This window comes from Salvelinus namaycush, unplaced genomic scaffold (assembly GCF_016432855.1).
Source record: "Salvelinus namaycush isolate Seneca unplaced genomic scaffold, SaNama_1.0 Scaffold43, whole genome shotgun sequence".
NCBI classification, from domain to species: domain Eukaryota; kingdom Metazoa; phylum Chordata; class Actinopteri; order Salmoniformes; family Salmonidae; genus Salvelinus; species Salvelinus namaycush.
In genome coordinates, this window is record NW_024061120.1 from 543,765 (window position 1) to 567,606 (window position 23,842).

Below are 23,842 nucleotides of genomic sequence, written 5' to 3' on the forward strand. Positions count from 1 at the left end.
TAATCACTGACTACTGTGTGTCCTACAGACTCATCCTGCTACTGACCTTGACACCAGCTTTAGTAGTACAGAGCCTGTAGACACATTGGATGAAAGCTGACCTTGACACCATCTTTAGTAGTACAGAGCCTGTAGACACATTGGATGAAAGCTTTCACCCTGGAATGAACTCAAGATCAACATCATCTGACTTTGAAATAAGCCAGGACAGCCAAATGTATTTATGAAAGCACAATCCCCTCTTGAGAAAACAAAATCACCAACACACAAGCCAAGTGTTCTTCAAACTTGTCACACCCATGCAGCCAGTTCTTTGGCATGAGGGAAGAAGGCTGTTAGTATGCTATTCTAGACTATTCACTCTACTGTTGGAAGTGCTCTACTCAACAGAACAACTGTAGGTGCTCATACACTACAATACACAACTAGACTGTCTACAAGTCAACCCCCCCCTCAAACTTTTATTTTGTTTACAGATGAACATGGTTTCTTGTATGGTTACACATCCTCACGATCAGGCTTCATGTCTTTCCAGGAGACTTGTAGTACAAACAACTCTTCTGCCAAAGCAGTGGGTGGTTAAGAAAGTGTACGAGAGGCTTGTCCACCTGACTGTGGAGTGCAGAAAAGGGCCAGACGGTTGTCTACAACGAGCCTGAGTCACAGCTCCCCAAAACCCAACATCCCTGCCAACATCGCCTCAGCTCCAAAGCCTGCTAAACCAGGTGCCATTACCCCCAAAACAAGTAGACTTGATTGAGATGTTGTGTTCTGGACATCATCAAGACTCTTGGAAGAATGTTCTATGGTGACAGATGAGTCAAAAGTATAACCTTTAGGATAACGTGGGTACCATAATGTCTGGCGAAAACCAAAACACTGCATTCCACAGTAAGAACCTCATAGCAACGGTCCAGCATGGTGGTGGTAGTGTGATGGTTTGGGGATGCTTTGCTGCCTCAGGACCTGGACGACTTGCCTTTATAGAGGAAACCATGAATTCTGCTCTGTATCAGAGAATTCTACAGGAGAATGTCAGGCCCATCCGTCTGTGAGCTGAAGCACAGCTGGGTAACGCAGCAAGACAATGATCCAAAACACACAATCAAGTCTACATGAAATTGGCTAAAAAGCAACAAATTTGAAGTTTTGGAATGGCCAAAAGTCCAGACCTATTCCCAATTGAGATGTGACAGGACTTGAAACGAGCAGTTCACGCTTGAAAACCCACAAATGTCGCTGAGTTACAGTAGTTCTGCATGGAAGAGTGGGACAGAATTCCTCCACAGTGATGTGAGAGACTGATCAACAACTACAGGAAGTGTTAGGTTAGATTCATAGCAGCTAATGTTTGGCACAACCAGTTATTGAGTGTAACGGGGTAATTACTTTTCACACAGGGGCATTGGGTGTTGCATAACTTTGTTCATGAAATAAATTAATGTAATTGTTGTGTTATTTGTTCACTCAGGTTCTCTTTATCTAATATTAGGTTTTGGTTGAAGATCTGAAAACATTCAGCATTAAAAATATGCAAAAGTAGAGAAAATTAGAAAGGGGGCAAATGCTTTTTCACGGCACTGTATGTATATAATAGTGTTTTATATAATATTTTTTACAAGTGTACTGACAAGTGACTAAATGACTCCAGCTGCATCAGAAACCAATAAAGTGCTGACTTTTGAATCAATTCATTGTGATATTCATGAAACTTATTTGGATAAACTAGCTTCAGTCTTATTGCTAAAACAAATGATGCAGGGAGTTGGTGTATCATTTAAACTTTAATTAGTTGACAAGTACAGTCCTGGCCAAAAGTTTTGAGAATGACACAAATATTAATTTCCACAAAGTTTGCTGCTTCAGTGTCAGATGTTACTATGGAATACTGAAGTATAATTACAAGCATTTCATAAGTGTCAAAGGCTTTTATTGACAATTACATGAAGTTGATATATATATTATACATATTTGCAGTGTTGACCCTTCTTTTTCAAGACCTCTGCAATCTGCCCTGGCATGCTGTCAATTAACTTCTGGGCCACATCCTGACTGATGGCAGCCCATTCTTGCATAATCAATGCTCGGAGTTTGTCAGAATTTGTGGGCTTTTGTTTGTCCACCCGCCTCTTGAAGATTGACCACAAATTCTCAATGGGATTAAGGTCTGGGGAGTTTCCTGGCCATGGACCCAAAATATCAATGTTTTGTTCAACCGAGCCACTTAGTTTTCACTTATGCCTTATGGCAAGGTGCTCCAGCTCCATCATGCTGGAAAAGACATTGTTCGTCACCAAACTGTTCCTGGATGGTTGGGAGAAGTTGCTCTCGGAGGATGTGTTGGTACCATTCTTTATTCATGGCTGTGTTCTTAGGCAAAATTGTGAGTGAGCCCACTCCCTTGGCTGAGAAGCAACCCCACACATGAATGGTCTCAGGATGCTTTACTGTTTTTTTTCTTTTCGGATGCCATAAAGGGGAAGGGGATTCAGAGAAAATACCCCAGTCCTCAGCAGTCCAATCCCTGTACCTTTGCAGAATATCAGTCTGTCCCTGATGTTTTTCCTGGAGAGAAGTGGCTTCTTTGCTGAACTTCTTGACCCCAGGCCATCCTCCAAAAGTCTTCGCCTAACTGTGCGTGCAGATGCACTCGCACCTGCCTGCTGCCATTCCTGAGCAAGTTCTGTACTGGTGGTGCCCCGATCCCGCAGCTGAATCAACTTTAGGAGACGGTCCTGGCACTTGCTGGACTTTCTTGGGTGCCCTGAAGCCTTCTTCACAACAATTGAACCGCTCTCCTTGAAGTTCTTGATGATCCGATAAATGGTTGATTTAGGTGCAATCTTACTGGCAGCAATATCCTTGCCTGTGAAGCCCTTTTTGTGCAAAGCAATGATGACGGCACGTTTCCTTGCAGGTAAGCATGGTTGACAGAGGAAGAACAATGATTCCAAGCACCACCCTCCTTTTGAAGCTTCCAGTCTGTTATTCGAACTCAATCAGCATGACAGAGTGATCTCCAGCCTTGTCCTCGTCAACACTCACACCTGTGTTAACGAGAGAATCACTGACATGATGTCAGCTGGTCCTTTTGTGACAGGGCTGAAATGCAGTGGAAATGTTTTTTGGGGATTCAGTTAATTTGCATGGGACACTGCAATTAATTGCAATTCATCTGATCACTCTTCATAACATTCTGGAGTATATGCAAATTGCCATCATACAAACTGAGGCAGCAGACTTTGAAAATTAATATTGGTGTCATTCTCAAAACATTTGGCCACGACTGTAAACATGTCTCAATAAAACAGTAGATTAGTCTTGTCACTATAGCAAATAAGTAGACATGGGTTGTATTGAAGACAAAGTTTATTTGCTCTGGAGACCGAGGTGAGTTTACACAGCAGTATGCAGGAACAGTTATGGCAATGTATGACAAAGTATAGAGTAGCAGAAAAATATACTATTAACACCATAGAATAAATACTACAGCTCTACAAAGGGAATACTTGGATATGGTGTTTTTTGGTGGTGCAGTGAATGGTTCGGAGTTTTTTTATATATTTTTATTTCACCTTTATTTAACCAGGTAGGCTAGTTTAGAACAAGTTTTCATTTACAACTGCGACCTGGCCAAGATAAAGCAAAGCAGTTCGACAAATACAACAACACAGAATAAACAAACATACAGTCAATAATACAGTAGAAAAAAATAGTGGCAATTATGATACGAGGAGTCACTTTGATACAAGGAGAGATGGTTGTTCAGGGATCTTTCACATATCCTCCTGAGAGTCATCAATGTCTTTGTATCTAAGCGGTATTGTCTGTAAGAGAAAAACTAAAACTCTATTACACATTCATGGCCAATCGTTGTGTACCATCTGTATTCCTACTGTAGCAACGTGGTGTAGAATTAACCAATAAGGCACGAGGGGGTGTGGTATATGGCCAATACCACGGCTAAGGGCTGTTCTTAGGCACGACGCAGCCCTTAGCCGTGGTATATTGGCCATATACCACAAACCCCAGAAGTGCCTTATTGCTATTATAAACAAGTTACCAATGTAACATAATTATGACTGGAATTATGACATAATTATGACTGGAACACCCTCTTATCACTAATAATTATCTAGTGAGACTGGAACACTTCTCATCAGTCATAATTATGACTGGAATTATGGCTATAATTATGACTGGAACACCCTCTCATCAGTCATGATTATGACTGGAACACCCTCTCATCAGTCATAATTATGACTGGAACACCCTCATCAGTCATGATTATGACTGGAACACCCTCTCATCAGTCATGATTATGACTGGAACACCATCTCATCAGTCATGATTATGACTGGAACACCATCTCATCAGTCATGATTATGACTGGAACACCTCTCATCAGTCATGATTATGACTGGAACACCCTCTCATCAGTCATAATTATGACTGGAACACCATCTCATCAGTCATGATTATGACTGGAACACCCTCTCATCAGTCATGATTATGACTGGAACACCTCTCATCAGTCATGATTATGACTGGAACACCCTCTCATCAGTCATGATTATGACTGGAACACCTCTCATCAGTCATGATTATGACTGGAACACCTCTCATCAGTCATAATTATGACTGGAACACCTCTCATCAGTCATAATTATGTAGTGAAACTGGAACACCCTCTCATCAGTCATAATTATGACTGGAACACCCTCATCAGTCATAATTATGACTGGAACACCTCTCATCACTCAATTATGACTGGAACACCATCTCATCAGTCATAATTATGACTGGAACACCATCTCATCAGTCATAATTATGACTGGAACACCCTCTCATCAGTCATAATTATGTAGTGAAACTGGAACACCTCTCATCACTCATAATTATGTAGTGAAACTGGAACACCCTCTCATCAGTCATAATTATGACTGGAACACCCTCTCATCAGTCATAATTATGACTGGAACACCCTCTCATCAGTCATAATTATTACTAGAACGCCCTCTCATCAGTCATAATTATGACTGGAACACCCTCTCATCACTCATAATTATGACTGGAACACCCTCTCATCAGTCATAATTATGACTGGAACACCTCTCATCAGTCATAATTATGTATTGAAACTGGAACACCTCTCATCACTCATAATTATGTAGTGAAACTGGAACACCCTCTCATCAGTCATAATTATGACGAACACCCTCTCATCACTCATAATTATGACTGGAACACCCTCTCATCAGTCATAATTATGACTGGAACACCCTCTCATCAGTCATAATTATTACTAGAACGCCCTCTCATCAGTCATAATTATGACTGGAACACCCTCTCATCACTCATAATTATGACTGGAACACCCTCTCATCAGTCATAATTATGACTGGAACACCTCTCATCAGTCATAATTATGTATTGAAACTGGAACACCTCATCACTCATAATTATGTAGTGAAACTGGAACACCCTCTCATCAGTCATAATTATGACTGGAACACCCTCTCATCAGTCATAATTATGACTGGAACACCCTCTCATCAGTCATAATTATCTAGTGAGACTGGAACATCCTCTCATCAGTCATAATTATCTAGTGAGACTGGAACACTTCTCATCAGTCATAATTATCTAGTGAAACTGGAACACTTCTCATCAGTCATAATTATGACTGGAACACCCTCTCATCAGTCATAATTATCTAGTGAGACTGGAACACCCTCTCATCAGTCATAATTATCTACTGAGACTGGAACACTTCTCATCAGTCATAATTATCTAGTGAGACTGGAACACTTCTCATCAGTCATAATTATGACTGGAACACCCTCTCATCAGTCATAATTATGACTGGAACACCCTCTCATCAGTCATAATTATCTAGTGAGACTGGAACACTTCTCATCAGTCATAATTATCTAGTGAAACTGGAACACTTCTCATCACTAATAATTATCTAGTGAGACTGGAACACCTCTCATCTGTCATAATTATGACTGGAACACCCTCTCATCACTCATTATCTAGTGAGACTGGAACACCCTCTCATCAGTCATAATTATGTAGTGAAACTGGAACACCCTCTCATCAGTCATAATTATGTAGTGAAACTGGAACACCTCTCATCAGTCATAATTATGACTGGAACACCCTCTTATCACTAATAATTATCTAGTGAGACTGGAACACCTCCCATCACTAATAATTATCTAGTGAGACTGGAACACTTCTCATCACTCATTATCTAGTGAGACTGGAACACCTCTCATCTGTCATAATTATCTAGTGAGACTGGAACACTTCTCATCACTTATTATCTAGTGAGACTGGAACACCTCTCATCTGTCATAATTATCTAGTGAGACTGGAACACCTCTCATCTGTCATAATTATCTAGTGAGACTGGAACACCTCTCATCTGTCATAATTATCTAGTGAGACTGGAACACCTCTCATCTGTCATAATTATCTAGTGAGACTGGAACACCTCTCATCTGTCATAATTATCTAGTGAGACTGGAACACCTCTCATCTGTCATAATTATCTAGTGAGACTGGAACACCTCTCATCTGTCATAATTATCTAGTGAGACTGGAACACCTCTCATCTGTCATAATTATCTAGTGAGACTGGAACACCTCTCATCTGTCATAATTATCTACTGAGACTGGAACACTTCTCATCTGTCATAATTATCTAGTGAGACTGGAACACCTCTCATCTGTCATAATTATCTAGTGAGACTGGAACACCTCTCATCTGTCATAATTATCTAGTGAGACTGGAACACCTCCCATCACTCACGAGCACAGGAGGTTGGTGGCACCTTGGTTGGGGAGGACGGGCTCGTGGTAGTGGCAGGAGTGGAATCAGTGGAATAGTATCAAACACATGGTTTCCATGTTTCCATTGGCTCTGTTCCAGCCATAATTATGAGCCGTTCTCCCCTCAGCAGCCTCCACTGTGGGAGACTGGAAAAACACCCGAAATACTGTATAGCGATGAAGTTTCCCTTTCAGGACTGATGATGAGCTGTAGCGCCGATGTTCAGCTCCATAGCCACACACACACACACACACACACACACACATACACACACACAGCACCCTGTTGAAGGCAGTATAACATGTTACACACACACACACACACACACACACACACACACACACACACACAAGCACCCTGTTGAACAAAGTATAACATGTTACACACACACACACACACACACACACACACACACAAGCACCATATTGAACGCAGTATAACATGTTACACACACACACACACACACACACACACACACACACACACACACACACACACACACACACACACACACACACACACACACACACACACACACACCCTGTTGAACGCAGTATAGCCTATTACAAACACAGGGGCAGTCAATAACACAATAGAAAAGTCTATATACAGTGTGTGCAAATGTAGTCAGATTAGGGAGGTAAGGCAATAAATAGGCCATAGTGGCGACTTAATTACAATTTAGCAATTAAACACTGGAGTGATAGATGTGCAGAAGATGAATATGCAAGTAGAGGTACTGGGGTGCAAAGGAGCAAAAAAAATGTATAACAATATGGGGATGAGGTAGTTGGGTGGGTTATTTACAGATGGGTTGTGTACAGAAAGCAATGATCGGTAAGCTGCTCTGACAGCTGATGCTTAAAGTGAGTGAGGGAGATATGAGTCTCCAGCTTCAGTGATTTTTGCAATTCGTTCCAGTCATTGGCAGCAGAGAACTGGAAGGAAAGGTGGCCAAAGGAGGAGTTGGCTTTGGGGTTGACCAGTTTGGCGACAAATATGAAGCGATGGCCAGCCGACGAGAGCATACAGGTCGCAGTGGTGGGTAGTATATGGGGCTTTTCCATACAGTAAGTACAAGAAACTTATTTCTCTCAAATGTTGTGCACAAATTTGGTCACATCCCTGTGAGCATTTCTCCTTTGCCAAGATAATCCATCCACCTGGCAGGTGAGGCATATCAAGAAGCTGATTAAACAGCATGATCATTACACAGGTGCACCTTGTGCTGGGGGACATTAAAAGGCCACTCTAAAACGTGCAGTTTTGTCACACAACACAATGCCACAGATGTCTCAAGTTTTGAGGGAGTGTGCAATTGTCATGCAGACTGCAGGAATATCTACCAGAGCTGTTGCCAGAAAATGTAATGTTCATTTCTCTACCATAAACCGCCTCCAACGCCATCTTAAAGAATTTGGCAGTACGCCCAACCGGCATCACAACCGCAGACAACGTGTAACCACGCCAGCTCAGGACCTCCACATCCGGCTTCTTCACCCGTGGGATCGTCTGAGACCAGCCACTCGGACAGCTGATGAAACTGAGTATTTCTGTCTGTAATAAAAAAACTTTTGTGGGAAAAAACGTATTCTGATTGGCTGGGCCTGGCTCCCCAGTGGGTGGGCATATGTCCTCCCAGGCCCACCCATGGCTGTGCCACTGTCCAGTATTGCGAAATCCATAGATTATGGCCTAATGAATTTATTTCAATTGACTGATTTCCTTATATGAACTTTAACTCAGTAAAATCGTAGATTTTTTATTTGTTTAACTAGGCAAGTCAGTTAAGAACAAATTCTTATTTATAATGACGGCCTACCCCAGCCAAAACCTAACCCGGACGACGCTGGGCCAATTGTACGCTGCCCTATGGGACTCCTAATCACGGCCGGTTGTGATACAGCCTGGAATCTAACCAGGATCTGTAGTGACGCCTCTAGCAGTGAGATGCAGTGCCTAAGACCTCTGCGCCACTGGCATGTTGAGTGTATATTTTTGTTCAGTATGAGTAACTTTTAATAGGGAATGAAGTGATCTCTCTGGCAGGTGTAAGGCTTTGTCCTGGTTGACTTACTGCACTAGAAACATAATGTGTGCGTACCAAATTGCACCCTATTCCCTATGCGCCCTGGTCAAACGTAGTGCACTATATAGGGAATAGGGTGCCATTTGGGACAAAAGCCATAACGATCCCAGCCTGGCCCACCTGAACACAACCATCTGAGTAAGCATGAACATGAGAGTATGATAGTCCTCGTGCTCCATAGCCTCCCACAGTAAAGGCTTTGGGGATTGGAGAGGGAGCCGCAGGAAGATTACAGCATAATTATATGCTGAATCAGCAATTATAGATCCAAAACATAAATAAATAAAATATTGGACCAGGAGTTTTTCCTGACCACTCACCAGGAACAACTCTGGGCCCTAGTCATAAGCTGCCAGCATGTCTAGTTTATTTCCTGGTCAGGTCACCTAAAGGTCAGTAAAACCTTTGACCCTGTAATTTATATTTTTACAGGCCTCTCACTGGCCCCTCATATTTCGGCCCTCCCAGGGGTCATTCAGCTACTAAACCCCTCCCCTCCCAGGGGTCATTCAGCTACTAAACCCCTCCCAGGGGTCATTCAGCTACTAAACCCCTCCCAGGGGTCATTCAGCTACTAAACCCCTCCCCTCCCAGGGGTCATTCAGCTACTAAACCCCTCCCCTCCCAGGGGTCATTCAGCTACTAAACCTCTCCCAGGGGTCATTCAGCTACTAAACCCCTCCCCTCCCAGGGGTCATTCAGCTACTAAACCCCTCCCAGGGGTCATTCAGCTACTAAACCCCTCCCAGGGGTCATTCAGCTACTAAACCCCTCCCAGGGGTCATTCAGCTACTAAACCCCTCCCCTCCCAGGGGTCATTCAGCTACTAAACCCCTCCCCTCCCAGGGGTCATTCAGCTACTAAACCTCTCCCAGGGGTCATTCAGCTACTAAACCCCTCCCAGGGGTCATTCAGCTACTAAACCCCTCCCAGCGGTCATTCAGCTACTAAACCCCTCCCCTCCCAGGGGTCATTCAGCTACTAAACCCCTCCCAGGGGTCATTCAGCTACTAAACCTCTCCCAGGGGTCATTCAGCTACTAAACCCCTCCCAGGGGTCATTCAGCTACTAAACCCCTCCCAGGGGTCATTCAGCTACTAAACCTCTCCCAGGGGTCATTCAGCTACTAAACCTCTCCCAGGGGTCATTCAGCTACTAAACCCCTCCCAGGGGTCATTCAGCTACTAAACCCCTCCCAGCGGTCATTCAGCTACTAAACCCCTCCCCTCCCAGGGGTCATTCAGCTACTAAACCCCTCCCAGGGGTCATTCAGCTACTAAACCTCTCCCAGGGGTCATTCAGCTACTAAACCCCTCCCAGGGGTCATTCAGCTACTAAACCTCTCCCAGGGGTCATTCAGCTACTAAACCTCTCCCAGGGGTCATTCAGCTACTAAACCCCTCCCAGGGGTCATTCAGCTACTAAACCCCTCCCAGGGGTCATTCAGCTACTAAACCCCTCCCCTCCCAGGGGTCATTCAGCTACTAAACCTCTCCCAGGGGTCATTCAGCTACTAAACCCCTCCCCTCCCAGGGGTCATTCAGCTACTAAACCCCTCTCAGGGGTCATTCAGCTACTAAACCCCTCCCAGGGGTCATTCAGCTACTAAACCCCTCCCAGGGGTCATTCAGCTACTAAACCCCTCCCAGGGGTCATTCAGCTACTAAACCCCTCCCAGGGGTCATTCAGCTACTAAACCCCTCCCAGGGGTCATTCAGCTACTAAACCCCTCCCAGGGGTCATTCAGCTTCTAAACCCCTCCCAGGGGTCATTCAGCTACTAAACCCCTCCCCTCCCAGGGGTCATTCAGCTACTAAACCCCTCTCAGGGGTCATTCAGCTACTAAACCTCTCCCAGGGGTCATTCAGCTACTAAACCCCTCCCAGGGGTCATTCAGCTTCTAAACCCCTCCCAGGGGTCATTCAGCTACTAAACCCCTCCCCTCCCAGGGGTCATTCAGCTACTAAACCCCTGCCATTAGATGAGCTGCAGAACGTCCCTAGAGTAGACAGAGTCCGACAACGTCAAACAGCTCAACACTAAAGATTAAACATTTAGTAATTTCTGTTTCAAATATCTTGTCGCATGCTTGGGTTACTCAGACCGAAAATAGTTCGTTGTTTATAGTGGCTGGAACTTCTTCAGATATAACTTTTGAATGTCAAAGCACCATAAATCCCCAGCTAGTAGACAGTCTGGAAAAATAAATAACAGTCCGGTCCCATGTCTTTGATGGGGTTTTTCTACAGTGGGGAGTGATTTCACCCTGGGTATCTGGATTAATGGATATTTTTATTGGAATACAGTTGAATGTAGAATTTCATGTTAGAGAGAGAGAGAGAGGGGGGGGGGGGGTGCTGGGAGTGAGAGAGGGGGGGGGGCTGGGAGTGAGAGGGGGAGGGGGCTGGGAGTGAGAGAGAGAGAAAAGAGCGGGGGTGCTGGGAGTAAGAGAGAGAGAGGGGGCTGGGAGTGAGAGAGAGAGAAAAGAGGGGGGGTGCTGGGAATGAAAGAGAGAGAGAGCGAGAGGGGGGGCGGGGAGTGAGAGAGAGGGGCTGGTAGTGAGAGAGGGGAGGGGGCTGGGAGTGAGAGAGAGAGAAAAGAGGGGAGGTGCTGGGAATGAAAGAGAGAGAGAGAGAGAGAGAGAGAGAGAGAGGGGGGGCTGGGAGTGAGAGAGAGAGGGGCGGGGAGTGAGAGAGAGAGAGGGGAGGAGGCTGGGAGTGAGAGAGAGAGAGAGGGGAGGCGGCTGGGAGTGAGAGAGAGAGAAAAGAGGGGGGGTGCTGGGAGTGAGAGAGAGAGAAAAGAGGGGGGTGCTGGGAGTGAGAGAGCAAGAGAGAGAGAGGGGGCTGGGAGTGAGAGAGAGAGAAAAGAGGGGGGGTGCTGGGAGTGAGAGAGAGAAAAGAGGGGGGTGCTGGGAGTGAGAGAGAAAGAGAGAGAGAGGGGGCTGGGAGTGAGAGAGAGAGAAAAGAGGGGGGGTGCTGGGAGTGAGAGAGAGAGAGAAAAGAGGGGAGGTGCTGGGAATGAAAGAGAGAGAGAGAGAGGGGGGGGCTGGGAGTGAGAGAGAGAGAGAGGGGCTGGGAGTGAGAGAGAGAGAGGGGAGGGGGCTGGGAGTGAGAGAGAGAAAGGGGGGGAGTGAGAGAGAGAGAAAATAGGGGGTGGGTGCTGGGAGTGAGAGAGAGAGAAAAGAGGGGCTGGGAGTGAGAGAGAGAGAGAGAGAGAGGGGAGGGGCTGGGAGTGAGAGATAGAGAGGGGGGGAGTGAGAGAGAGAGCAACATAATTAGACCCAACCAAATCATGAGAAAACAAAAAGATAATTACTTGACACATTGGAAAGAATTAACAAAAAACAGAGCAAACTAAAATGCTATTTGTCCCTAAACAGAGAGGACACCGTGACAGAATACCTGACCACCGTGACTGACCCAAACTTAAGGAAAGCTTTGACTATGTACAATAGCCTTGCTATTGAGAAAGGCCCCTGAAGGCAGACCTGGCTCTCAAGAGAAGACAGGCTATGTGCACACTGCCCACAAAATGAGGTGGAAACTGAGCTGCACTTCCTAACCTCCTGCTAAATGTATGACCATATTAGAGACACATATTTCCCTCAGATTACACAGATCCAAAAATAATTCAAAAACATGCCCTATTTTGAAAACTCCCATATCTACTGGGTGAAATACCACAGTGTGTCATCACAGCAGCAAGATTTGTGACCTGTTGCCACAAGAAAAGGGCAACCAGTGAAGAACAAACACCATTGTAAATACAACCCTATTTGCACATTGTTACAACACTGTATATAGACATAAAATGACATTTGAAATGTCTTTATTCTTTTGGAACTTCTGTATGTGTAATGTTTACTGTTAATTTGTATAGTTGTTTCATTTTTGTTTATTATCTACTTCACTTGCTTTGGCAATGTTAACATATGTTTCCCATGCCAATAAAGCCCTTGAATTGAAATTGAGAGAGAGAGGGGTGGAGAGAGAGAGGGGGGGAGAGAAAGAGAGAGAAGGGGAGAGAGAGAGAGCTAGGGGCGGATAGATAGAAAGGGGGGAGAAAGAGAGAGAGAGCGAGGGGCCGATAGGTAGAAAGGGGGGAGAGATAGAGAGAGGGGGGGAAAGGGGGAGAAAGAGAGAGAGCGAGGGGGGAGAGAGCGAGGGGCCGAGAGATAGAAAGGGGGGAGAGATAGAGAGAGGGGGGAAAGGGGGGGGGAAGCGGGAGAGAGAGGGGGGGAAAGGGGGAGAAAAAGAGCGAGAGAGAGAGAGAGTGAGGAGAGAGAGAGGGGGGAGATAGAGGGGGGGAGAGAGAGAGAAAGGGGGAAAGAGAGAGGGGGATAGAAGGGGAGAGGGAGAGAGAGTGAGGGGCGGAGAGATAGAGAGAGGGGGGAAAGGGGGAGAAAGAGAGAGAGCGAGGGGTGGAGAGATAGAGAGAGGGGGAAAGGGGGAGAAAGAGAGAGAGCGTGGGGGGAGAGAGAGAGAGGATAAACCCATTAAGCCACAGAAATGGAGGAGTCGGGAGAGTTGGGGTGGATCTAAGTGTTAAACATCATAGAGAGAGAAAAAATGCTGTGTGAGATTCCTGTAAGAAGGAAATGTTTGTCCGTTACAACTTCCAGTTCCAAGGCCAGAGTCTGCTGGACCCTAGAGGGACACTAATTGGCTGGAATCACTGCCAAAGAAGTAGTGGAGGAGGACTGCTGAGCGGGTGGTTTACTATGGAGGTGGACTGAGTGGGGTGGTTTACTATAGAGGAGGACTGAGTGGGGTAGTTTACTATAGAGGAGGACTGAGTGGGGTAGTTTACTATAGAGGAGGACTGAGTGGGGTAGTTTACTATAGAGGAGGACTGAGTGGGGTAGTTTACTATAGAGGAGGACTGAGTGGGGCAGTTTACTATAGAGGAGGACTGAGTGGGGCAGTTTACTATAGAGGAGGACTGAGTGGGGTAGTTTACTATGGAGGTGGACTGAGTGGGGTGGTTACTATGGAGGAGGACTGAGTGGGGTAGTTTACTATAGAGGAGGACTGAGTGGGGTAGTTTACTATAGAGGAGGACTGAGTGGGGTAGTTTACTATAGAGGAGGACTGAGTGGGGTGGTTTACTATAGAGGAGGACTGAGTGGGGCAGTTTACTATAGAGGAGGACTGAGTGGGGTAGTTTACTATAGAGGAGGACTGAGTGGGGTGGTTTACTATAGAGGAGGACTGAGTGGGGTAGTTTACTATAGAGGAGGACTGAGTGGGGTAGTTTACTACAGAGGAGGACTGGGTGGGGTAGTTTACTATAGAGGAGGACTGAGTGGGGTAGTTTACTGTAAGGAGGACTGAGTGGGGCAGTTTACTATAGAGGAGGACTGAGTGGGGTAGTTTACTATAGAGGAGGACTGAGTGGGGTAGTTTACTATGGAGGAGGACTGAGTGGGGTAGTTTACTATAGAGGAGGACTGAGTGGGGTAGTTTACTATAGAGGAGGACTGAGTGGGGTAGTTTACTATAGAGGAGGACTGAGTGGGGTAGTTTACTATAGAAGAGGACTGGGGTCATGATATAAAAATGATAAGATAACTGGACTGTCTCCCTGGGACAAAAGGGGGGGACTGTGTCTTAAATCTAGCTGGTTCTCCCCAGTCTTCTCCAGGGTCATCTGAGGGGGACAGATAGACTCACTGAACCCTCTGGGGGATAGGGAAGGGTGTGTGTGAGTCTGTCTGTCTGTGTGTGTACCACATATCCCAGCATGCATGTGTGAATGATCTTATGTGTGGAATCAAGAACATCGACCTTCCACTAGTTTATTATTCTTTTCTGAACGTTCTATTACAATTCTTCTGCCAATAGTAACACACGGACTAAATGACTCATCTGGCATCTGCTTGCATTGCCTTACAGGAACTGGTGCGCTTACAGGGTGGCATCTGTGTGTATTTCCTTACAGGAACTGGTGTGCTTACGTGGTGACACGCACCATCAGCTGTGTAATGGAGGACGGTGTGGAGACGTACGTGAAGCCAGACTACCAGAGATGTGCCTGGGGGCAGTGTTCCAGAGTGATGGCGTGAGTCTCTCTCTCTATCTCCTCCCCCTCCCCACATTATACTGGGTTCAAATACTATTTAAATTAATTTAAAATACTTTATTTGGCCTTGATTGAGTTTGCCTGGCCGAAAGGTTGCTAGATCGCACCTCTCTGATTCAGAGAGGTTAAATGTGGAAGACACATTTCAGTTGAAGGCATTCAGTTGTACAACTGACTAGGCAGCCCCCTTTCCCTCTCTGAAGGTAATCAGTGAGTATCCTTCCCCTCTCTCTCTCTCTTTAGAGTATCATTCCCCTCTCTCTCTCTTTAGAGCACATATGTCAGAGTCAAGGCCCGCGGGCCACATCCGGCCCGCGAGAAGGTTTTTTACGGCCCCTGGGATGATCTTGATTTATTATTAGAACCGGCCCGCAGACCGCAGCAAGCCGGCAGCCCGCAGATCTTTTACACGCACCAATACTACATTTCCCACAATGCAACGGTGACGCACCGAGCAGTAGGCTGCTTCATTTCAATATTTATTGGCACAGCAGTCGTCAGCATCACAGTAAAATTAACTTTCAGATACCCATCAAAAATGGCAAAACGGAAGGTGGACACTGAGAACCGGGGGTTTCAAACAAGGTGGGAGTCGGAGTATATGTTCACGGAGGTAGCTGGAAAACCTGTGTGTCTTCTGTGTGGAGAAAGTGTGGCGGTACTGAAAGAGTATAATCTGAGACGACATTATGAAACGAAACACGCGGACAAAAACAAGAATATGGACATGGAACAAAGGCTACAAAAGGCAGAGGAATTAAAACGAGGCCTCAAATCTCGACAGGCTCTGTTCAAAAAAGCCAAATCACAAGGCCAGGCTGCTGTCAAGGCCAGTTTTATTTTGGCAGAAGAGATCGCTAAATCAGCCCGGCCATTTACGGAGGGGGATTTCATCAAAAACTGCATGATTAAAGTTTGTGACGAAGTTTGCCCAGAAAAAAGGCAACTCTTTTTACTCAGAGCCTTACCCCGAACATTGATGAACTTGTGGAAAAGATGGGACACCACCAAGTATCACCCTCAACCTCAAACAAGTGAACATTACTGTGCAATCACATATTTAGAGTTTTTACTCAGTTCAAGTTTAAAAGTTAAAGTTTAATATTTGTTTTCACTGCATGTTACTTCTCCTTAAACAAAGTGTTGTTTTTGATTAATAGATTTTTGCACTTTATTTTATTGTATTTCAATCCAATTATATTTTAAAAATATTTCAGTTGAGTGGATGATAGAAAATTGCTATTATTGTTTTTTTCTTTGAAGTAAATTTAGCCCACTTTTGCTAAAATAGAAAATATAGGCTACTGATGGTGCCTTGAATACCGGTTTCTTTCATTTAATGTTCATGTTATGGGGATTTTTATATAAAGGAAATTTGTCTTTTGTGTCTGTTGAAAATTAAAGATTACTGACAGAGCCATAAGAAAATATTGCTTTATTTATCTGATCATATTGGAATATATTTGTTAGGTTTTCAGTAGGTTCAATTAGGTTCACTAGACTATATGCGTCATTTAAAAATTTTTCAATGAACATTCGAACAGTCCGGCCCTCGGCTTGTAGCTAAATTTTTTATTTGGCCCTCCGTCCATTTGACTTTGACACCCCTGCTTTAGAGTATCCTTTCTCTCTCTCTTTCTCTCTCTCTCTTTCTCTTTAGAGTATCCTTCCCCTCTCTCTCTCTCTCTTTAGAGTATCATTCCTCTCTCTCTCTTTAGAGTATCCTTTCTCTCTGTCTTTCTCTGTCTCTTTCTCTTTAGAGTATCCTTCCCCTCTCTCTCTCTCTTTAGAGTATCCTTCCTCTCTCTCTCTCTCTCTTTAGAGTATCATTCCTCTCTCTCTCTCTCTCTTTAGAGTATCCTTTCTCTCTCTCTTTCCTCTCTCTCTCTTTAGAGTATCATTCCTCTCTCTCTCTCTCTTTAGAGTATCAACCCTCTCTCTCTCTCTTTAGAGTATCCTTTCTCTCTCCCTTTCTTTAAAGTATCCTTTCTCTCTCCCTCTCTTTAGAGTATCCTTCCTCTCTCTCTCTCTCTCTCTCTCTTTAGAGTATGTGGGAAACATATGTTAACATTGCCAAAGCAAGTGAAGTAGATAATAAATAAAAGTGAAATGAACAAGAAGAAATAACTATAAACATTACACTCACAAAAGTTCCAAAAGAATAAAGATATTTCAAATGTCATATTATGTTTATATACAGTGTTGTAATGACATGCAAATAGTTAAAGTATAAAAGGGAAAATAAATAAGCATAAATATGGGTTGTATTTACAATGGTGTTTGTTCTTCACTGGTTGCCCTTTTCTTGTGGCAACAGGTCACACATCTTGCTGCTGTGATGTCACACTGTGGTATTTCACCCAGTAGATATGGGAGTTTATCAAAACTGGATTTGTTTTTCAAATTCTTTGTGGGTCTGTGTAATCTGAGGTGAAATATGTGTCTCTAATATGGTCATACATTTGGCAGGACGTGAGGAAGTGTAGCTCAGTTTCCACCTCATTTTGTGGGCAGTGTGCACATAGCCTGTCTTCTCTTGAGAGCCAGGTCTGCCTACGGCAGCCTTTCTCAATAGCAAGGCTATGCTCACCGAGTCTGCACATAGTCAAAGCTTTCCTTAATTTTGGGTCAGTCACAGTGGTCAGGTATTCTGCCAAATAGCATTCTAGATTGCTCTGTTTTTTTGTTAATTCTTTCCATGATGTCAAGTAATTATCTTTTTGTTTTCTCTTGATTTGGTCTACAGAAATTGTGCTGTGTCACTCTCTCCTCTCTCCCTATCCCTCCTCTCTCGTCTCTCGTCTCTCCCTATCCCTCCTCTCTCCCTCCTCCTCCTCTCTCCTCTCTCCCTATCCCTCCTCTCTCCCTATCCCTCCTCTCTCCTCTCTCGTCTCTCCCTATCCCTCCTTTCTCCTCTCTCCCTATCCCTCCTCTCTCCTCTCTCCCTCCTCTCTCCCTATCCCTCCTCTCTCCTCTCTCCCTATCCCTCCTCTCTCCTCTCTCCCTATCCCTCCTGTCTCGTCTCTCCCTATCCCTCCTCTCTCCCTATCCCTCCTCTCTCCCTATCCCTCCTCTCTCCCTATCCCTCCTCTCTCCCTATCCCTCCTCTCTCCCTATCCCTCCTCTCTCGTCTCTCCCTATCCCTCCTCTCTCCTCTCTCCCTATCCCTCGTCTCTCCCTATCCCTCCTCTCTCCCTATCCCTCCTCTCTCGTCTCTCCCTATCCCTCCTCTCTCCTCTCTCCCTATCCCTCGTCTCTCCCTATCCCTCCTCTCTCCCTATCCCTCTCTCCCTCTCTCCCTATCCCCCCTCTTTCCCTATATCTCTATCCCTCCTCTCTCCCTATCCTCCCTCTCTCTATCCCTATCTCTATCCCTCTCCCTCCTCTCTCCCTCCTCTCTCCCTATCCCTCTCCCTCCTCTCTCCCTATCCCTCATCTCTCCCTATCTCTATCCCTCGTCTCTCTCTATCCCTCCTCTCTCTCTATCCCTCCTCTCTCTCTATCCCTCCTCTCTCCCTATCCCTCCTCTCTCCCTATCCCTCCTCTCTCCCTATCCCTCCTCTCTCCCTATCCCTCCTCTCTCCTCTCTCCCTATCCCTCCTCTCTCGTCTCTCCCTATCCCTCCTCTCTCCTCTCTCCCTATCCCTCGTCTCTCCCTATCCCTCCTCTCTCCCTATCCCTCCTCTCTCCCTCCTCTCTCCCTATCCCTCCTCTCTCGTCTCTCCCTCCTCTCTCCCTATCCCTCGTCTCTCCCTATTCCTCCTCTCTCCCTATCCCTCCTCTCTCCCTATCCCTCCTCTCTCCCTCTCTCCCTATCCCCCCTCTTTCCCTATATCTCTATCCCTCCTCTCTCCCTATCCTCCCTCTCTCTCTATCCCTATCTCTATCCCTCTCCCTCCTCTCTCCCTATCCCTCCTCTCTCCCTATCCCTCTCCCTCCTCTCTCCCTATCCCTCATCTCTCCCTATCTCTATCCCTCGTCTCTCTCTATCCCTCCTCTCCCTATCCCTCCTCCATCCCTATCCCTCCTCCATCCCTATCCCTCCTCCATCCCTATCCCTCCTCTCTCTCTCTATCTCTCGTCTCTCTCTCTGGAGGTATTTAAGAGGTTGGATCTAAAGGGCTTTATGTTTGGCCCTAAGTTGTTCCTTATTCAGGATATAGGCCAGCTGAAAGGGGTTGTCCCGCCCATATACCTCAGAGTGAGCAGAGAGAGGAATACGAGGCCATTTGGGGAGCATCTTAAACCCTATGCTAAGTGATTCCAGGCACCACCGTCTAGCCACTGCTCCCTCCACAAAAACCCCTGTTTCTTTTATAAGTGTGTGTGCTCTCGTTTTCTCACGCTCCTTTAAAAGAGGGAGGGAGAGAAGTTGGATGTTTAAGTCTTTTCTATGTCTAGGAGAAGATGGCAAGACATGTTTATTGTGCAAGTAGTGTTCGTTTGCGTGTTTGTGTGTTTGTGTGTGTGTGTGTACTGTATGAAGCTGCCATGAATCAACATCAGTGCCTCCTGTAAACAGGTAATTTCTAACAATGTTTTAATGATCTGCTCTAACAGACCATGAAGTCCAATAACATTCAGAGAATAAAATAATACACGGCCTCGCCAACATTAACCCTCATTTAGATCTTACTCAACAGAATATAATAATAAAGTGAAAGCAGGGAAATTGAGACGTTTACTCTGCATGCAACTGGCTTGCCTCACTAACAGTGACTCAAATATAGGACTGACCTTTGATGGGTACATCAGCACCCGTCTCACCTTTACCTGTTTCCTCTTTACCAGTCTCACCTTACCTGTTTCCCCTTTACCCGTCTCATCTTTACCCGTTTCCTCTTTACTCGTCTCACCTTTACCTGTTTCCTCTTTACCCGTCTCATCTTTACCTGTTTCCCCTTTACCCGTCTCATCTTTACCTGTTTCCTCTTTACCCGTCTCATCTTTACCTGTTTCCTCTTTACCTGTTTCCCCTTTACCCGTCTCATCTTTACCTGTTTCCCCTTTACCCGTCTCATCTTTACCTGTTTCCCCTTTACCCGTCTCATCTTTACCTGTTTCCCCTTTACCCATCTCATCTTTACCTGTTTCTTCTTTACCTGTTTCCTCTTTACCCGTCTCACCTTTACCTGTTTCCTCTTTACTCGTCTCACCTTTACCTGTTTCCTCTTTACCTGTCTCACCTTTACCTGTTTCCTCTTTACCCGTCTACCTTTACCTGTTTCCTCTTTACCCGTCTCACCTTTACCTGTTTCCTCTTTACTCGTCTCACCTTTACCCATCTCATATTTACCTGTCTCACTTTTAACTGTGTCTCACCTGTGTCCACTGCAGGTATCGTACGTACCGGAGGCCCAGGTACAAGGTGGCTTATAAGATGGTGACAGAGATGGAGTGGAAGTGTTGTCATGGTTACTCCGGGGACGACTGCTATGATGGTCCAACGGGGACCGGGGACAGCCAGGTCACAGCGGGACGACCTCACGTCACACAGACCGGATACAACAATGGAGGTGGGCAGAAGGGAGGAGAGGGTAGGTTTCAACATCTCTCACACATCATCTCTGACACAGTTATAAATATAACATCTCTCTCTCACACATCATCTCTGACACAGTTATAAATATAACATCATCTCTGACACAGTTATAAATATAACATCTCTCTCTCACACATCATCTCTGACACAGTTATAAATATAACATCTCTCTCTCACACATCATCTCTGACACAGTTATAAATATAACATCTCTCTCACACATCATCTCTGACACAGTTATAAATATAACATCTCTCTCACACATCATCTCTGACCTAATATAGGGTAGATCACCATATTTCAATATCAAAGAACAGTCCAAGTCCATTTGCTTGGATACGTTGAAGCTTGTAAATGTTATAGCCTTGTGGCTCAATACTTGGACAGTCACAAGAATGTATTGGTTTGGAAAACTCTTAAATCAATGGGCCGTTTTCCCAGGCACAGATTAAGCCTTGTCCTGGACTTAAAAGTGCTTTGAATGGAGATTCTTTGTCTGCGAAAAGGCTGTTAGTTTTGAATGTTGAATGGAGAATCTTTGTCTGGGAAAAGGATGTTAGTTTTGAATGGAGAATCTTTGTCCTGGGAAAAAGGCTGCTAGATTGAATCTTGAATGATAAGCCTGTGTCTCCCTGCTCCAGGTGACAATGACAAGATGAGACAGATGGAGGAGACTATTCAGAGGTTGACCAAGGACCTCCATGACATGCAGTCCACCATGACGGGCATGAACCTGAGGTTCCAAGATGGAACTAGGAGGTCAGACCAACACAAACAGTAGTGTATTATGTAGGGAATAGGATTCCATTTGGGACAGAGACTAACAGATTACCCCACAGTTGTACTGTTCCCAAAGGCGAATTTAGAATAATACATTGTTTTACTATATGTGTATAATTTATTTGATAGAATGCCATGCTGCTTGTTTAATCTTGTAAATTATGTGCTGGGAAGAAAAAAAAATCTTGATTATTTTCTACAAATAAACGGATACTGGTAAAACTAAGATACTGATCATAGAACGTAAATTCACTTTTGGGAACAGAAATACTATGAAATCTTATCCAGCATCAAAACCTATTTTCAATGTGCTTTATAACTTTTATTTTGGACCCCACAGGCCAGGCCTGAACGGAGACAGGACCCCTGCAGACGCAGCCAAGCCCATGAAAGAGACCATCCACAACATTCAGACCAAACTTGACCAACTGGACAATCGCACGCAGGTGCACACACGCACACGCACACACACGTGCGCGCACACACACACACACACACACATAATTTCTGTGTAAACAGCCCCCCAAAAAATCTCCTCTACTCCTGTCTCCTCTCAGGTCCACGACCAGACCCTGCTGTCCATCAACAACCACTTGGTCAACGGTGACAGAGGTTCCCGCGGCAATGAGCTAGACGGAGCTGTCACAGGCAAGATGGACGCCATGAAGGAGGAGATCCTCCGCGAACTGGAGAGGAGGGTCAGTCTGTCGTGCTCCTCCTGCCAGAGCGGGGTGGAGGACATGAGGAAGCAGCAGAGGAGTGACCAGGAGAAGATCAGGTATGGAGGAATAAGACTGCCAACAACAGAAATTGAATCTGAATTCAATTATATTAAAATTAGTATTCAGAAATTTCAATTTCATTGCCTTGTGTATCAAGTTGATAAACTGTAATTTCAAGGCAATAAGTAAATATTGAATTCAGAAGAAATAATTTGTTGGCCCTAAATTTCACTCCGTAATTAGTGGTCTGGAGAAGTTGCTGAGCTCCATGGAGCAACACTACCGCCACAACATGGACGTCACCCGGAGGGAGATGGAACGTACACAGGGCTGCTGCAACAGCGTCACGGAGATGGACAGGAGGCTGACCACCACGGAGGGGAAGTTTAACGCCACAGCACAAGGCTATGATGTCATCAAAGAGCGCCTGGACAAGGAGCTGGGTGCGGGGTCGGGTGGTGGAGGAGGAGGAGGTGAGAAAGGAGGGAGGACGAAGGTGACGGAGGAGAAGCTGAACAGTAGACTGAGGGAGGTGGAGAGGAGGCTGAACAACACGGTGAGGAAGACAGAGCAGAAGTTCACCAACACAGGAAACAACATGAAGGACAACCTGCAGAGAGAGGTCACCACCATTCGTAACATAGTCCTCAGCCACATGGATGACCACGGCTACAGGATAGGCAAGGTAATAATACTTTTTTTGTTGCAGCGCTGTGTACAGGCCTACATTAAAAACATATGTTGGATTTGGTTAAGGCCCTGCGACAGACTAGTGTCCTGTCCAGGGGGTGTACTGTACATCAAGCTGTCTCACTACAGTAACAGGAGATAGACTAGTGTCCTGTCCAGGGGGTGTACTGTACATCAAGCTGTCTCACTACAGAAACAGGAGATAGACTAGTGTCCTGTCCAGGGGGTGTACTGTACATCAAGCTGTCTCACTACAGTAACAGGAGATAGACTAGTGTCCTGTCCAGGGGGTGTACTGGTACATCAAGCTGTCTCACTACAGAAACAGGAGATAGACTAGTGTCCTGCCCAGGGGGTGTACTGGTACATCAAGCTGTCTCACTACAGAAACAGGAGATAGACTAGTGTCCTGTCCAGGGGGTGTACTGGCACATCAAGCTGCCTCACTACAGAAACAGGGGATAGACTAGTGTCCTGTCCAGGGGGTGTCCTGTACATCAAGCTGTCTCACTACAGAAACAGGGGATAGACTAGTGTCCTGTGCGGGGGGTGTCCTGTACATCAAGCTGCCTCACTACAGAAACAGGGGATAGACTAGTGTCCTGTCCAGGGGGTGTCCTGTACATCAAGCTGCCTCACTACAGTAACAGGAGATAGACTAGTGTCCTGTCCAGGGGGTGTCCTGTACATCAAGCTGTCTCACTACAGTTACAGGAGATAGACTAGTGTCCTGTCCAGGGGGTGTCCTGTACATCAAGCTGTCTCACTACAGTTACAGGAGATAGACTAGTGTCCTGTCCAGGGGGTGTACTGGTACATCAAGCTGTCTCACTACAGTAACAGGAGATAGACTAGTGTCCTGTCCAGGGGGTGTCCTGTACATCAAGCTGTCTCACTACAGTTACAGGAGATAGACTAGTGTCCTGTCCAGGGGGTGTACTGGTACATCAAGCTGTCTCACTACAGTAACAGGAGATAGACTAGTGTCCTGTCCAGCGGGTGTACTGGTACATCAAGCTGTCTCACTACAGTAACAGGAGATAGACGAGTGTCCTGTCCAGGGGGTGTACTGGTACATCAAGCTGCCTCACTACAGA

General features: G+C 45.5%; 1 protein-coding gene across 2 annotated transcripts in view; it reads left to right on the top strand.

The window, feature by feature from the left end:
* emilin1a (elastin microfibril interfacer 1a) overlaps window positions 1–23,842 on the top strand; it is a 54,143-nt gene that overhangs the window by 9,559 nt on the left and 20,742 nt on the right. Inside the window, exons 2-7 of one of the 2 annotated variants that reach the window (XM_038986206.1) lie at window positions 14,871–14,990; window positions 20,349–20,548; window positions 21,195–21,312; window positions 21,674–21,779; window positions 21,891–22,111; window positions 22,299–22,740. In XM_038986206.1, the coding sequence (XP_038842134.1) occupies window positions 14,871–14,990; window positions 20,349–20,548; window positions 21,195–21,312; window positions 21,674–21,779; window positions 21,891–22,111; window positions 22,299–22,740 (1,207 nt within the window). The remainder of the gene's footprint in view (window positions 1–14,870; window positions 14,991–20,348; window positions 20,549–21,194; window positions 21,313–21,673; window positions 21,780–21,890; window positions 22,112–22,298; window positions 22,741–23,842) is intronic. The other variant, XM_038986207.1, reaches the window with a different exon arrangement.